This window comes from Parasteatoda tepidariorum, chromosome 1, assembly GCF_982258835.1.
Source record: "Parasteatoda tepidariorum strain Cologne lab strain chromosome 1, Ptep-v5.0, whole genome shotgun sequence".
NCBI classification, from domain to species: domain Eukaryota; kingdom Metazoa; phylum Arthropoda; class Arachnida; order Araneae; family Theridiidae; genus Parasteatoda; species Parasteatoda tepidariorum.
Window position 1 is genome coordinate 6,189,316 of NC_141755.1, and position 18,391 is coordinate 6,207,706.

General features: G+C 32.7%; 1 protein-coding gene across 1 annotated transcript; it reads right to left on the minus strand.

The window, feature by feature from the left end:
• Positions 1–11,033: 11,033 nt before the first annotated feature.
• Positions 11,034–13,520, minus strand: LOC147816262 (uncharacterized). The gene has a single exon (XM_087154714.1). It carries the CDS (start codon positions 13,518–13,520, stop codon positions 11,034–11,036), a length of 2,487 nt encoding a protein of 828 aa, XP_087010840.1.
• Positions 13,521–18,391: the final 4,871 nt, after the last annotated feature.

Genomic DNA, 18,391 nt, shown 5'->3' on the forward strand with positions numbered 1-18,391 from the left:
AAATCATTCTTGCAAAAAAAAAAAAAAAAAAAAAAAAAAAAATTCATAAAATCAAAAGAACAAGAACAATATGAACTGATTTTAGGCGGAGTCTTGTACAAATAGAAAATTAACATTTTTACTGTTTAAACACAGAAAACTCAAAATGCTATATTAAATATGATTTTATGAAATAAATAAATAAATTAGCTTGAAAATTAGTACATTTTTGAAAAATAAGTACATTATGCAAAATTTTTTATAACTCAAGCTTATTTCGCGTTGGCGATAGGCTGTCATACTCACAGTATAATTCCAAAACAATGACTTTAACACATGCATTTGATGAAAATTCTGCAAAATCAACTTTTTAAGCGGCATTTCTCAATCTGTATAAATTATAAATTAATACTGTACTCCTTTTCAGTTCTATTATAATTCTGGAAAAGTTTAAACAATTTTTTTTAAAACTCAAATTGGAATCAATAAATAATTTCTTTGATAAATATTTGAAGAGAAAGGTAATCATGTTTCAATTGGAAGGGTATTATCCATTTCAATACTTATCTACTAGATGGCAGCATCAACTATTAAATATTCACTCAATAAGAAACAGAAGTATTAAACATAAGAAATTATGCAGGAGAAATTTACTTTCCCTACTTCTGCCATCTGTTGATATTTTAGCAAACTATTTGATTCATTTGTCTTTCCTATTAAATTAATTTGTAAAAATAATTTCAAAACAAAATTATAACGGAAGGAAGGGGAAAAAAATTATATCCAGAATTGATTTTAGTTTTTTCTACCGTATCACGATTCGCTTATTTATGTTTCGACCCTTTAGTGCTTTTATGAATAAAGGACTAAAAATTAAACTTCTTGAAAATGTGAATGCATTTTGTTAATATAAAGTATATATTTCTAATAAATCACTTAATTCTACTTTCTTTAATATATACATTTCAAATTACTCAGTCATTCAAGACGGAGAAGATTTTGTTTTGATGTTAATTAATCTACTTCATATATTTTCCATTAATCGCATAAAATTTTATTTTTTATATCATAACATTTTTAAGAAAAGTTGTAATTTGTCAACTGCTGAAATTTAACTTTTAAAATATCATTGTTAAAATATATTCACTCAATGAGTTTAAACCTTTGCCTAAGGAGCAAAAATAATTAAAAGAATGAATGACAAAATTTTGGAGCACTTTTTACTAATAATTTTAATCATAAGTGTTTCGCAACCTAGAATAGTGCCATTACTGTACATGTGAACAATTTGCGTGATACTCAGGGACTATTTAACCGGGGGAGGGGCAGAGGGGGCGTAGCCCTCGCACATTTCATAGTTATGAGACGCAGCGCCTTCTAGGATTACGATTTTTTACCCAATATTTGTGTAAGGAAATTTACGATTAAAAAAAATTGCTAATTTTGTCGTGTCTAAATTTTTTTAAAAAAATGCCTCCATTCCAAGCGAGCTTTAACATTTCCTGGATCAAAACTGCTACGAAATCATCCCTTACTCTCCACCCCCCCCCCCTTTGAGGAAATATAAGTCCATATAACTGAGAGATGTAAAGATTCTTGTTTTAAATGTCAGAGCGAAAAGAATATTAAAAAAATATATATATACATAAAATATAATAATATATAAAAAAAGAATAAGAAAAATATAATAATAATATATATACATATATATAAAAGAATAAGACTTTATTTTAAGCCAGCTGTTCTCATCTCATGGGTACAAGTGGTAGTGTACGGTGTGCAAAGTGCTTCTAGGCAAGTGAATAAGCCCAGCACTTTTACGGTACTTACAGATCAGACTTTTTAAATTTTTCGAAAAATAAATAAAGGATTCAATTGAATGTTGAGAGTGATTTGAGTTCGTAGTTTCAATCCTGACTGATGTATTGAATCTCTCTTGTGGAAGACAAACAGTGTCAAAATTTCCATTACCATTTTTTTTCAACTTTGATCACTTGTTTTAAAATTATCTTACAGTTCTGACAGATAAGTGAATTCATAAAGTAGTTTTCTTTATAAATTTTTTTTTTAAAAATCTTCTTATAGAGTAGTCTTATGTGTATAATAAATCATTATAATTTTATTGCAAGTTTATTAGTTATTGGGCCTCCTTTTTTCCCCCTCTTATTATAAAAGTGGTGGTTAACACGATGAGAATTGAAAGCCATTCCAGAACGAAAATAAACTACTGGAGAGAACTTTATTGCTCCTCAATTGTCATTCTTTGTTCCTACGAATCACAATTGCTTAAAAAAATTATAACTTCAACGTGCTTTGTTGTAAACTAAGTGCTTTTGATCGTTTTTTGAACAAAAGGAATTCATCATACATTTTAAGCCATTTAAGACTGGCATCCTGGTTACACCTATAAGACAATTTACGAACTGTCCAGATTCTTTCATAGAACGTCGGTGCACAAAATCAGCGAAAAACACTTCGATTGTCGTGAACTACGTGTTTTTCTCCTCACATTCAACAGACATTATTAGTTCTAACCAGGAATCAACTAATTCATTTTAAGCTATCCCAGACTCACATCCTGATTAGTATCATTCGTATAAGTTCCTATAAAACAAGCTTCGAAACTAATCAGATTCTTTCATCGTATGTAATTAATACGTTAAAGTTTCCAAATCACAATCGATAAAAAAAGGACACCTTACTTGTCGTAAACTAAGAATTTTCAGATGCTTCTTGAATGAAATGAAGTAGTTCATCGCTAGTTCTAAAGAGGGAAGAATTTATTCATTCTAAGAGATTCCAGACTCACATCCCGGCTACACTTAATTCGCACGAGTTCCTTGTAACGTATCATAAGCTATATCAAGAACTATTCAGTTTTTCTTTTAAATAAAAACTTTTATTAACAAACACAAACATTAAGAAATATGCAATACCCGTAACGGGATAGTGAAAACATCATAAACAACTGGAAAACCCGTAACGGGATATAAGGAAACTCAAATTCCACAATAAAACTAATCTAAAAAGAATCAACAACTCTGTCGTTCTAAATATTGACTTCTAATTTAATCGTCTGCTTTTATTTTAAGTTTATCTCTTTATGCGTTTACTTTATGTCAGCCGTAACCTTTTACAAAAGAAATAACGCAAAATTCTACAAAAACTAATTCACCATTTTATTATTCTTTTTTCATCCATTCTCCAAAAACCAAAACAAATAGAAAAAATCATATCTATCATATCAAGCTTTTAGCTCGCAACATCAGAAAATGCGTGTTATTACATCACGTGACCCTGACACCTTCCCCCCAGAGTCATATTAGATCCAAAGATCGAATATGGCAAATAGTTTAAGGGTCACACTTTACACATAAACAAACTATGTTTCACATTCACCCAAATATTCACTGAATCTTAGGTTTAACTTAACACTAGGTATTTACTTTAATCACCTAATAATAATAATAGGAAAAAATGTTCAGAGTCTTATTTTAGTTTATATTTACAGTCTGGACAATGCATCTGCATTACTAAGTTTCGATCCTTTGATGTGACTTGCCTCAATCTCATGGCGTTGAATGGCTAACGCCCATCTCTGCAACCTCGGGCTTTGGGGTGTCGCACTCGTCAGAAATACTAGGGGATTATGATCAGTTAATAAAATAATCTTAGCACCACAGAGTAAGGTTTCAAATCTCTGCAAAGCCCAAATAATAGCATAAGCTTCCCCTTCAATTGTAGACCATTTCTGTTGAGTTGAATTCAGCTTCTGGCTACCGAAAGCTATGGGACGAATATTTCCTTCTTCATCTAACTGACCTAAACAACATCCGACCGCATTTTGAGATGCATCCGTATGCAAGTAGTATGGTTTCTCTATGTCTGGGACTTGTAACTCTGCGATCTTACATAGTGACGTCTTCAATTCCTTGAATGCCTTCTCAGCTTCTTCGCTCCAAGGAATCTCATTAGGAACTTTCTTTTTAGTAAGCTCTGTTAGTGGAAGAGCAATCTTTGCGAAGTTTGGAATATACTGCCTGTAAAAGTTGCATAATCCCAAAGCACTTCTCAGTTGTTTTTTGGTTTTGGGTGCCTCTAATTTCTGTATTACTCTTATTCGTTCTTTGTCAGGAGCATGTTTACCTGAACCAATAATATGTCCTAAGTATTTAACCTTTTGTCTAGCAAATTCGCACTTTCTCAAGTTCACGGAGAAATTAAAATATTCCAATCTCTTAAAAACTTCTTCAAGATGAATCAAATGTTCCTCCCATGTATCAGAAAATACTGCTAAATCATCGATATAAGCACAAGTGAAATCAGACATGGACTGAACCACTTTAGACATAGCTCTTTGGTAGGTTGCAGCAGCATTTCTTAATCCAAAGGGTAATACATTCCATTGGTACTGGCCTCGGTGAGTTCGGAATGCTGTGAGGTGTTTGCTGCCGTTCTCCATCGGTATAGCCCAATATCCCTTCAACATATCTAGCACAGTAATGAATTTCTTCTTTCCTACTAAGAAATTCAACTCCATCATATTTTGCATTGGATATGCATCCGGAACGGTAAGAGCATTCAAACTTCTGAAATCAATGCATAACCTGATTGTTCCGTCTTTCTTATGAACACATACTACCGGGTGTGCTATCTCACTTACCACCGGTTCAATCAGTCCTAACGCTAGCAATTCATTGATCTGTGCATCCACTTTCCCCTTTAAGTTTTCTGGTATCTTATACGTTTTTGGTTTCATCGTATCCTCCTCAGCTTTCAGCTTTATCGCATGTTTCCCAACTCTAGCTATCCTTATCTTCCCCGAAAACAACGTTTTGCGTCTATGTAAAAGATCTTTCAATTGATTTTGTTGCATTTTGGGTAAGTAATCCAAATTTAATCCTTTCAATGCTTCATAGCTTTCCACATCTGTAGGAAGAGTTGGTGTTTCGTATATTTCACCAAATTCATCATCAATATCATAGACAACTCCAACTGTTTGAATTCTCGCTTTGTATTCTCTCATTTTGTTAACATGCAATAATCTTAAATTTCCTTCAGGCATTTGCAAATAATACGAATTCGGTTTAACTCTTCTAATTACCTTTACTGGACCTATCCATCTGGCATATAATGAATTGGATGAATCATGCATTAGCACAAGTACTTGATCTCCTGGCGCAAATTCCCGGTATTTTTTCCTTCTATTGTAATATTTGGCATAATTACTTTGTTGCACATCACTTGTTAACCTTGCCTTTTCGGTTGCTATTTCTAATTTTCCTTTTAACTCTTTTAAATATTCCTCCGCTGATCCTTTCATATTCAAAGGTAAAAACATATCTCCGGCCCAAATTGACTTCAATATAGATAACGGGCCTTTCGGTTCTCTCCCGTACACTAGCAGAAAAGGTGGTACTCCTGTAGTTGCATTTGGAACTTCTCGATAAGCCCATAGTACAAATGGTATGTGTCGATGCCAATTTCTTCCTACTTCTCTAATAATGTGATGTAGCATATTTTTGAAAGTTTGGTTCCATCTTTCAATCAATCCGTTCCCTTCCGGATGGTATGGCGTTGAAAATCGCGGACAAGCTCCTAAAACCTTCAAAAACTCTTGCGTTAAACTTGCCGTAAAATTTGTCGCATTATCCACCACGATTACTTCTGGAATTCCTGTCCTACAGAATATTTCGAGCAGTGCTTCACATGTATTCCTTGCCGTTAACGATTTGAGCGGGACTGCTTCAGGCCATCTTGAATGTTGGTCCATCAAACAAAGGATATATTTATGTCCTTGTGCTGATACTGGATCTAGAGGACCAATTAGATCTACGTTCACCACTTGGAATGGAAGTTCAGGACGTGACACAGGTGTTATCGGAATTTTGTCTACTGAACGAACAACTCTTCTACCTTGGCACCCATGACATGAGCTACAATAAGCTTTAATTTCCTTGACCATCCCTGGCCAATAAAAGGAAAATTTAATTCTTTGAATTGTTTTACGAGCTCCTAGATGTGCTCCGAATACTGACTCGTGGGCAATTTCTAGTATTTTACCTTTTCTAATTTCGGGAATTACTAATTGTTGTATTCTATTCCCGTCCAACAGCTCTTCATGGCATAGTATATTATTTTGTATCACATACCCTCCTTTATTTTGCTTCCCCAATTTCCATGCTTCTTGGAGAGTATCGCAACTTTGTTGTTGTATCTTGAATCGTTCGGTTTCATTTCCATTCTTTTTATCACCGCATTCACCTACTGTTGGCTCCTGCTGCTCTTCTCCGTCACTTGCACTCATATATAACTGCTCCTTTCGGGAATCTGATCTTAGCTTCATAGCAGCAGTAAAACTGGGATTGTATACTCTTTTTTGTTCTAATAATGCCTCATAAGTTTCAGCATCCAACAAAATGTCAGCATTTAACCCATTGACGGCTGCTATCATCGTTTTAATTATAGGCGTAATATATCCTTCCGTTACCAAAGCGATTTCCACTTCTTTTAATTCAGCTTTTAGACTTTCGCCAAACGCAGGTTGTAGTATTATATGTCCTTTGTAATCCACTTCCTTACCCACTATATCGTTTTTAAATACACTTATTTGTGCACCAGAATCTACTACAGCTTCGTATTCATTTCCATTATATGAAATTCTAACTTTCTTAAGGGCAGCTATTTTTGGTTGAACGCCTTTACATTTTTTGTTTCCTATCATGACTTCACCGTTAAATCTTGCAGTGACTACTTTGCTTTCGATATTTCCATTTCTGAGTACCTTAACCTCGGATACTTGCCCTTCCGATACTTGAACCTCGGCCACTTTGCCTTCAATGTTTCTTCTCCTCTCTTTATTATCTCGACAAAATCGTGCCAAGTGTCCTACTCGTCCACAATTAAAACATGTGACTGGATTTTGGGAAGAACTCCGCTTATCAATTCTGCCATGGTTGTTATGCTCATGTTTATATCCTTCACCAAATGTATGATATCTTCTACTAACCATGTTTGGTTTTTCCCGGTATAAGTTCCTATATGGTTGAGAAGCAATGAATTTAGTAGTTTGGTTATATTTCCTTGCATTCTCGTACTCATCTAACTTCTCAGCAAGTGTGTCAACTGAGCAAATTCTACTCCACTCATCAATAAAATGATTTTGTATGTCTACAGGTACTCGTTCTTTTATCTGTTCGACAATGACAAGTTGTTTCAGGCTGTCGAAATCATTAATTTTTAGTCCCGAAACCCATTCGTTAAAATAGTTCGCCAATTCAAATCCAAAATCTCGCCAAGTGCTCTCAGCCGCTTTACAATGTCTCTTAAACTTTATTTTAAATGCTTCTGGGCTCAATTTAAACCTTTTCAATAACATGCATTTTACATGTTTATAATCATTTGCTTTTTCTTCAGGCTCCCTTGCAATTAAATTCGCCATTTCTAGAGGCAATAATCCAACAAGATGCGTTACCCAATCTTCTTCTTTTATATGGACTCTTCGTGCTTGTCTTTCAAACAATATTAGATAAAAACTTATATCACCTTCTTTTGGATCAAAAGTACGCATTAATTTTTGCAATCCACCAGATACATGTTCTCTTGTTTATTCATTTCGAGAGCTGCTCGTCTCTCCTATAGTACCAGTATGTACCAATGAAGCTTCTATCTTCAACCTCTCCAATTCATATTCCTTTTCTTGCCGCTTTAATTCATCTTCCCTTTCCTGTTCTCGCCGCTTTAATTCACCTTCCCTTTCCTGTTCTCGCCTCTTTAATTCATCTTCCCTTTCCTGTTCTCGCCGCTTTAATTCGTCTTCCCTTTCCTGTTGCTTAATTTCATATTCTTGTCGCCTAATTTCATCTTCTTTTTGTTGGCGCTTTATTTCTTCTCTTCCACTAACTATTCTTTTTAATAATTCCTTCACAAACTCCTCTTCGTACTCCGTACTTGCCAATATAATCTTCTTTAATTCGGTAACTCTCATGTCTTCCGTTGCCGTTTCTCCTAACTCTTCCGCCAAACACTTCAAATCTACTTTTAAAGCTCTTCCTAAAAATGCCATTTTTCACCTACTACTTTCTAAACTGCACCTTCTTACAAAAAAAAATGCCACTTCCTAAACCAATTTCAAGACAATCTAAATAACTCACTATCTTCCATCAAACAACTTGAAATTCATAGAACAAACAACTACCAATCTTTTATTTCGAAATCCATTGGGATCTTCCCGCACATTTGTCAGTCGTAACCTTTTACAAAAGAAATAACGCAAAATTCTACAAAAACTAATTCACCATTTTATTATTCTTTTTTCATCCATTCTCCAAAAACCAAAACAAATAGAAAAAATCATATCTATCATATCAAGCTTTTAGCTCGCAACATTAGAAAATGCGTGTTATTACATCACGTGACCCTGACACTTTATTTTAATTATGATTTTGCAAACCCATTATTTCTTTAATATTTTTAGACTTTACAATCGTCTGCTTTTATAAATTCTTTAATATTTTTAAACTTTACAACTCCTCTCCCCTTGGAAGAACTTTTCCATAGAAAACAGGGGAAAAGTTTATTATGAACTTTTTTGTGTCCTCTAAAACCTTAGGTTGAAACCAATGCATTATGTTATAATCAAAACATTTCACTTTTAAATTTAAATTTTCTAATTGTCAAATTAAATGCAAGATACAATTTTTACATTAGAAGTGATGTACAATAATTAACTTTAAAACTTAAAATTTCTAAATTATTTTTAGACTCTTGCAGTAAACATTAATAGACAATTCACTTGTAACTCAATTTTGATATCAAAGTAAAATATTCGAAATAAAATTAGAATGTAAATAAATATTATAATTTAACTTCACACAAAATAAATACAAATTAACATAACTATTTACATATATACAACAATATCTAAAAACTGAAGCTAACCAGATTTTTTTTCAAAGTGCTTATTTTTTTTTTTATCTTGGTATAACTATTTATTTTTTTTAATCCAAACAATATACTTAAGATTTTTAAGCTTCACATAATTAGATTCTACTCAATCTTGTTAATATTTATATGCATAAAAAAATAACATATTTAAGAACACTAGCACTTTTCTCTACAAACAAATTCGCTTAACACCTATGTTTCATTTTCAATATAATCATTTTTAAACACTTTCTTAAATTAAATTTAACTGGTTCAATTTCAAAAACATCAATGCATTTTTATTTTATATTTTCAACTTAATTAGAGCTTTAATTCAAACTTTAATAGCAACTACTTTCTTTACGAGTTAGTTTTTTAAAATAAATAAATCATACATATGAATAAGGAAATAAGACTAATCTGTATCAATATCAATAAGAAAACAAACATTATTTACATATTCCTCCCCCTCAATTAACTTTTGTCTAATTCAAATCAAGAACTTAAAGATACTCTACTGAGACAATCTGCATTCTTGTTCTTAGTACCAGCTCTATGCACAATTTTAAAATTAAACGGTTGTAATGCTAAAGCCCAACACATAAGTCTGGCATTTGAACTAGCATTTGTTTTAAGCCAGGTTAGCGGGTGATGATCAGTCTGGATAGTAAACTTTTGCCCATCTAAATAGTGTCGTAATTTTTTGATGGCAAAAATTATACTGGCGCATTCTTTTTCCGTAGTACAATATTTTTTTTCGGACTCATTAAACTTTTTACTCAGATATATTATGGGGTGTTCATTGCCTTCATTATCTAGTTGTGTTAATACCACACCCATACCAATTTCCGAAGCATCTGTTTGCAAGATAAATTCCTTTTCATAGTTGGGAGAGAAGAGTATAGGTTGGCTCGTTAATTTTTCTTTTAGTTTCTTAAAGGCTTCTTCGCATTCAATCGTCCAGGTAATTTCTCCCTTTTTTGTTTTGCCTTTTAAAGTGTCTGTTAATGGTGCAACCAGAACAGAGAACATTGGTATATATCGACTGTAATAGCCCGCTAGTCCCAAAAATGCTCTGATCTCAGTTTTGGTCTTAGGTACAGGAAATTCGGCAACTGCTCGTGTTTTTATATCAGAGGGTTTTCTATAGCCTTGTCCGACAATATGTCCTAGATAAAGAACATGATCTTGCGCAAAACGGCATTTTGAAGGTTTCATTGTAAGTTCTGCTTCTTTGATACGCTGCAATACACAATTAAGATGTTCTAAATGAAGATCCCAGGTATCTGAGAAAATTGCTATATCATCAAGGTATGGCACTGCAAATTCTTCTAAACCCTTTAGTAGTCGTGCCATTAATTTGCTAAAAAAATAAGGGGCATTCTTCAACCCAAATGGAAGTCGTAATGGCCTATAAGTTCCGAAACTGGTAACAAAAGTAGCTAATCTTTGAGCGTTTGGACTAAGCTTAATTTGCCAATATCCCTTGGCGAAATCTAAAAGACTGATAAATTTTGCCTTGGCTACCTCTTCAACTCGGTCTTCTATGTTCGGAAGTGGGAAATATTGTGTTACCGTTATTTCGTTGAGACGACGGTAATCAATGCAGGGCCTTGGATCTTTATTTGGTGCTTCTACTAGGATCATAGGAGAAGTATAATCACTCTCACCTAAATCAATAATTTTTAAGTCCAACATTTTCTTTACTTCAGTTTTTAAAATTTCGGTTTGTCTGGGTGAAGTTCGGTAAGGCTTGGAAATAATTGGCTTATTTGAACTAAGTTGAATGTCATGCTCAATTAAGTTAGTTTTTCCTGGGTTATTTGAAAAACTTTTCGAATATCTTCTTAAAATATTCCTCAATTGGTTGATTTCATGTCCGTTAAGGCGATTATCTAGGTGACTGTCTTTAATCATTTCAGATACATCAAATTCATCTGGTGAAATATACACTTGTGGAAAGTCAATATCTTGTTCTAAAGATGAAGAATCGTTTTCTGCACAGGATAGAAAATTAATTATTGCAGGCCGTTTATAATATGGTTTAAGCATATTTACGTGATAAATCTGTGAACTCTCTCTTTTTCCTGGAATATTCACTAAATAATTAGTTTCAGACATTTTGCTTTCTATCTTCCCCGGCCCAATCCATTGAGCAGACAATTTATTAGCTCTAGATGTAGCCAAAACAAGAACCAAATCTCCGGCACTAAACTCTCTCCTAATACTATTTTATCGTAATACGATTTCCTTTTTAACGCTGCATCTTCCATCTTGTTAACTGCAATTTCTTGGCATCTTTTTAAACGGTTTATTAGGTGAAAAACGTATTCCGTCGCAGGAGATTCGTCTATTTCTCTTTTGGTCCACTGTTCATACAACAAAGTTTCAGGAGTACGCAAATTGTTTCCGTGTACTAACTCTGCTGGCGAAAATCCTGTACTTTCATGTGTTATAGTTCTCAAAGCCAAAAGGGCAAATGGTAAAAACTTCTCCCAGTCAGAACTAGACTCCAAACAAAGTACCCGTAAAATCCGCTTGATAGTTCTATGAAATCTTTCTACGGGATTCGACTGTGGGTGATGAACGGAACTATGCCGAACCTTTATGCCAAATCGATCAAAAAACTCAGTTGTTAGCATGCTCATAAAAGAAGTTCCTTGATCACATTGGACTTCTCGTGGGAAACCAGTTCTACAAAAAATATTAAGTAGGGCATCAGTCACCGACACAGATCCTATATCATTCACTGGGATTGCTTCTGGATATTTTGACGACATACAAATGGCCGTAATCAAGTATCTTTTTCCACTTGGCGTGGTGGGAAGAGGACCAACTGCATCAACGTTTAGTTTTGAGAATATTTCCTGTATGACCGGTACAATTTTTAAAGGAGCCTTTTTTTTATCATTTGGTTTCTCCGCTTTTTGACAACTATCGCAGGTTCGTACGAATTCTTCCATCTCTTTATAGCATTTTGGCCAAAAATAATATCGCGCCAATCTATCTTTGGATTTGGTTACACCAAGGTGTCCGGAAGTACTTTCATGACATAACTTTAAAATTCGGCTTCTAAATTTCTCAGGTATAACTAAAAGTTTTTTTTCTTCTCCTAATCGTCCTTCTTGGCATTTAAAAAGAAGTTTTCTTTCAACCAGATAGCGATGCTTACTGTTTTGATTCTGAATAACTTCTTCCACAGTTTTAAAAACTGATTTTAACTCGGCGCTTTCCTGTTGAGCTTTAACGAATTCATCGTGATCTACCTGTATTAAAGAAAGTTCACCAGAGTTAGCATTTAGAGTTGGTAATATCTCTTCCATTTCTGAACTGACGGCATCCGTTTCTAAAACTGGCTCGTCATCTTTTTCATCTAAAATAATTTCTTGATTTTTATTATCTTGTTCGGAAGAGTTTTCGGTATCGTTCGAATTTTGTTGCTCATATTCTTCATTTTCTGCTTTTAAACGAGCTTGCGATCTGGTACTAACTGCGTTTAACTCTGAAATTTGCATTGGCGTCATTTGCAGATTTGGCAATCTAGCCGCTGTTCTATTCCCAAGGAGATATCGACCTTTATCCAACTCACTTCTAACCACAGCCGCTTTGGTTACAATGTTGCCAAACTGACCAGATAACGAAACTTTTGCTAATGGTAAACAAGTTGGGCCTTCATCTAATGGTTGTTGTACCCACACAGTTTCGCCAGTAAACATATCTGGAGTCACATATTTTCTGCATATGATATCAATAGTTGCACCTGAATCTCGAAGAACTGGCATCCTAATTCCATTTACTTTCGCCATAAGAGTGTACGGAGTTAGTAATTTGTCTTCTTCGTGTCCTGCTCCGATTCGATTAACTTGAGCGGGTGGCTTTTGGCACTTAAGCTTCGGGCACTGAGGTCGTAAGTGATTAGTAGATCCACATTCGTAACATTTTAAAGGCGTACGTCTATCAAATTGATCATAATTTGCTTGCTTGTACTCATATTTTCTTTTATTTTCTTCATTTCGGCTATTCTTTGAAGTAGCTCCCTGTGAATTTTTCCGTGTGGCATTTTCTTCTCGCCAATTGAATCTCCGATTTTCAGAATTTACTTGCAAGTCAATTCGTTTGCGACTTCCACGTACATTCTCGTACTCGTCAAGTATTTCTGCCAGCTTTGTAGATGAAGTTATTTTTGACCAAGTGTCGATAAAATGATCACGCACTTCATTGGGAACTCTTCGTTTAGTTTGATCAGTAACCATTAGATCCAGCAAGGTTTCAAAATCTTTTACTTCCAATCCTTGAACCCATTCGTTTAAATAGTTCCTTAATTCAAAAACGAAATCTTTCCAACTATTATCGAACTTCTTTTGGTGCTGAATAAATTTGATCCTAAATTTTTCTGGACTTAGCTTAAACCTCTTCATTAAAATTTCCTTAACGTGATCATAGTTGTACGTTTGTTCTTCAGATTCTCTTGCTATTAATTTTGTTATGTCCGGTGAAAGAAAAGATAATAAATGAGTAACCCACTCTTCTTTTGGTATTTCTGCTCGTTTTGCTTGACGCTCAAAAATTACCAAATAAAGACTGATTTCATCTTCCTTAGGATCAAAATTCTGCATTAACTTATGAATATCTAACTTATTCCGCAGAGTAGTGCCAATATTTTGATTTGAAGGGCCACTTAATTGGGCACTAAGCCTTAATTTCTCGAGTTCAAATTGGCGTTCTTCTTGTTTTTGCCGTTCTTGGCGTAGTTTTTCTTCCTCTTCTTCTTGGCGTTTTCTTTCTTCTTTTTCTTCTTGGCGTTTTCTTTCTTCTTTTTCTTCTTTTTCGATACGATTTTCTTTAATTACTTCTAATATTTCTTTAACTAGATTCACTTCGTAATTTTCAGATTTTTTTATAAGATTTATCAACTCACATACTGTAACATTTTCAATAATAGTTTCACCCAATTCCTTGCATAATTCTACCAAATCACACTTTTTTGCTCGTCCCAAGAAAGCCATAAGGAATAATATTTGGAACACAATTCCTTTAAATCAAATGGTAAATCGATCCCGACGCTGCCACCAATTAAATATAGCTGTAACGTATCATAAGCTATATCAAGAACTATTCAGTTTTTCTTTTAAATAAAAACTTTTATTAACAAACACAAACATTAAGAAATATGCAATACCCGTAACGGGATAGTGAAAACATCATAAACAACTGGAAAACCCGTAACGGGATATAAGGAAACTCAAATTCCACAATAAAACTAATCTAAAAAGAATCAACAACTCTGTCGTTCTAAATATTGACTTCTAATTTAATCGTCTGCTTTTATTTTAGGTTTATCTCTTTATGCGTTTACTTTATTTTAATTATGATTTTGCAAACCCATTATTTCTTTAATATTTTTAGACTTTACAATCGTCTGCTTTTATAAATTCTTTAATATTTTTAAACTTTACATCCTCCTATAAGATAATTTACGAACTAACCAGATTCTTTCATAGTTTGTAATTAATATGTTAGAGCTTACAATCAGTGAAAAACACCTCACTTGTCATGAACTACGTATTTTTCGCCTCTCATTGAACATAATGAAGTAGTTCATTACTAGTTCTAACTAGGAACAAACTAATTAATTTCTAAGCCATTTCAGACTTTTCTTTAGATTATTCTAATCACAATTTTTTTCTTCATATTAACTACCAAATGCCAAGATCCTAACCAAATTCTTTCATATTATATAATTACGACGTTGGAACTTACAAGAGGCGAAAAACGTCGAAATTCTTTATGCACTAATTGTTTTTTGTCAGTCATTCGTTGATTAGAATGTACACTGTAAAACATTCTGGATCAAAATAAGATTAAAAAAAAATACCGGCAGTCAGGATGCCAGTATATTTTACGGAATAAATTTTACGGAACAAAAATATGATATTCCTTAATTTTTACAGTAATATTTACTTTTAAATCATTAAATCACTGTAATTAAATAAATATTACTGTAAAAATTGCAGAACACAATTTCACGATAAAATGGACTTTTTACGGTGAAATGGATACTAAGGATGCTGCACTCCAGATGTCTATAAATTTTATCGGAATTTGATTAAGAATTTTTTACAGTGTAGATAATATACAAAAATGTATAATGTACATCAATGTATAATATACATATCAATTAATAAGATAATCTATACATATGTATATAATCAATATTATGAAAGTATGTATGTGGAAAGAGAACTTTTCCGCCTTTAAATCAGAAAATTGTATCATTATTTAAATTTAGAAAACTGAATAACAAATTGTGTAATTTTTTATTTAAATTATTTGAATATAATTTCCGAACATTCTTCTAAAAATTGTATGAATCAAATAAATTTTATTTAATTATAAATTTTTATCTGATTCCAAGTTTAACTAAATCGTAACTTCGAAATTAAAACCTATATGCAATTATAATTGCAATTTATTTTATATTGCATTTCGTTCTCGCACCTTTACATTAATTTAGAAGTTTGGTATTATTGCATCATTACGTTAAGAGCAACGTTACACCGGTTTCGCAGTCTAACTACTTTATATTGCTTTCAGTTGAGAGTAGAGAAGTTTTCTCTCGGGATTCGCCGATCAGGGAATCCAGGTGGTTTTTTCCGAGCTAATTAAAACTCCTCTGAAAAACCTTTTTTTTTAGAATATTCCTGAGAGATATTTTAGAATGTTAGATTACTTTTGTGTTGAATTTTTTTCTTCACAATTTGAAACATACAAAATTATTTTTAAAACACTGTATTTTTTGCCAACTTTTCAGACAGATTTTATTGGTCACATATTGGTCATCATGTTCTCTTATGTAAGCTCTGCTACCATGTCACTATCATCAATGGGTTATGCCTCTCCCAGATTTACATGATTTTTTTAAGGGTTTTTGGTTTGTTATTATTATCAAATGTCAGACATTTGACCTCAAGGCCATTCTTCCACGGGCTCTCCAATGTGTCTCTACTTGAAAAGAGCAAAAAGATAGTACAGGGCCTTCGCCCAGTTACAAAACAGCCTTATCCTGGGTAGTCAAACTAAGAAAACGTGTAGGAGAGTCAACAATGTGTAAAAGAGAAATATGGGTACGAAGACAATCATGCCTAGTCAGAAGTCTAAAAGTTGCAATTGCAGCCGAACGAGGTGAGTCAGAAACAAACTGTGGTTTAGAGAAGAATTGTGGTTAAAGGCTTTTCCATCGAAAGATGCAAAGTTCTTTCACTGAGGACACTCTTGGAAATCCAATCAACGTTTGATTTAGTTTGATGGAATCCTAAGTTCCCAGGTTTTTTTATTTTCCTGCCTAAGATTTAATAAGTAACACTGGTGGTTTTATCTCTTACATTGGATAAGTAACTATTTTAGTTAGGATTGTCACAGTAAAGTTGCTTTGTGTCATTAAACTCTACTTTAATTAAATTATTATTGCCATTCCAAAAAACAAGCTTCAATAACGTCGAATAATTTTTGTGAGAAAAAAGGAAGCTTGTGTGAATGAAATGTTATTGTAAATAGTATTTTTATCATAATTTCCTTCCACCATCGAATCAGTTTCTACAAATAATTTTTATGCTCTTTGATCGTTCTTAAGACATCTACTTCGTTTATGTATGATTTCATGTTGTAAGTGTTTAAGTGACCGACATTTATTATACATTTATAAACATTTACTGTGGCCATAGATTTTCCTATTCATTAGTAATCTCCTGGATATATTGTCATAGCGTCTTTCAAATTGTTAAATCATTCATTAAATTGTATCTCATTCCAATAATTTGTTGTCTCTTTGACAAAACAAACAGGAAATTCCCTTTTCTATTCTAATTTTTGTCATGAATAATATTGTTCAAGCTACTGAGTTCATTCATATTAAAATCACTTAATCTTGAGTTAATACTGCTTTTCACAATTTGCAAGCCATTGACTTATTCATTCTTTTGCTTGCTTACGTAAGTTTTGTTCGTGTGAGAGTTTGTCCTGAAACCATTAAGAACAACACATTTCTGCATTATTTTCTAGCTGATAACTGATCTAATCATCAGGTGTTCCAATTAGACTGTTAGGCTAAGCATTTATATCATTTTAACAGTAGATTTTCTTATTACAATCATTTGAACTTCCCTCCAATTTGGTTGGTTGGCAGTACTTGTAAAACTTTCGTAGCAGCATAGCTTTGAAAAAATCTCATGCATGCGAAGATATAGGCAACATTTCGCGAGGAATTAACTGAACTGAACTGAAATAAAGCCAAGAAAAAGTGAGTTTCATAGTATAACTATTACATTCTCATTTCGATGTTTTGAATCATAATTTGCATAATTCTTAAAGTTCGTCATCTTATTATCTTCTGTAACCATTGGATACGGTAGGGACAACATGTGTTCCAATCAAAAAGAATAATAGTACATCAATGTTTCAAGGTCTAGCTGCTAGAAATAAGTCAATAAATGTTTTTTTTAAACTTATTTGTAATATTTTCAATGGTAAAAAAATAATGTGCTGTCAAAAAATTTTTTTTTCGATAAAAAATTGGAAATCAGTCTTGACATAGCTATAGTAACACTTAATTATATTTCGTCCATGTTGTATTGATGGGAAGCTTTGTTTATAAAAGTTTCATCTGTCAAGCATTATCCCTAGAGATCTAAGTACGCTTTCACCATCCTTATTAGGTTGCCTTTAGTTAAAATGCTCTACATTATTTTTTTAATTTTATGTTAGTTATTTTACTATCTGAAGCATCGACATACGTGTTTGGCGTGATTGAAATATTACGAAATTTATTTTGTAGCTTACGTTTATTTAGCAAAAAAGCTTTTCAAAAAACCATTAAAAAGCTTATGACAAATATTATTTCCGTCGAGATTCAGTCCCTGATCTGAACATCATCAGATTAAGCCTCATCTCATTTCTTTGATGAATAATCCTGTGATAATGTATTATTGTGGTACATTCTATTAATAATAAAAATGTTAGACGAAATTTAAAAAAAAATTCCTCTCATATTTTAATTTCCAAGTAAATATTAAAAAAATATATAATTAACAGAAATTTATTTTTGTTTTTATGATCAAATCAAACAAAAATGTCAAAGACCAAATAGAATTCATATTACGTTTTGGTAAAATTGAAGCATTTCGGCAATGCAAAACCAGTTTCATCGGCAAAATTTTTATGATTTATTTTAATAATGGAAAGGCAGATAATCAAAATAATTGAATAAATTCAAAACTCTGTACCAAATGTATATAATTTGATAAATATTATAATATCAAACGGTAATATCAATATTTCTTAAAATATACAGCATAGCACATTGACAGGGGTAAAACTCGAAGTTTTCAAATTTAAATGTTAATCAAGTAACCTGGAAGTTCTTATGTTCGATAATTTTAATGACAATCTAAAGTTCAATGGTAATCTAATGTTCAGAAGTAAATTTATAACA

Excerpts from the sequence above, each read along its gene's own strand:
- LOC147816262 (XM_087154714.1), bottom strand. The coding sequence starts at position 13,520 with ATGCAGAATTTTGATCCTAAGGAAGATGAAATCAGTCTTTATTTGGTA.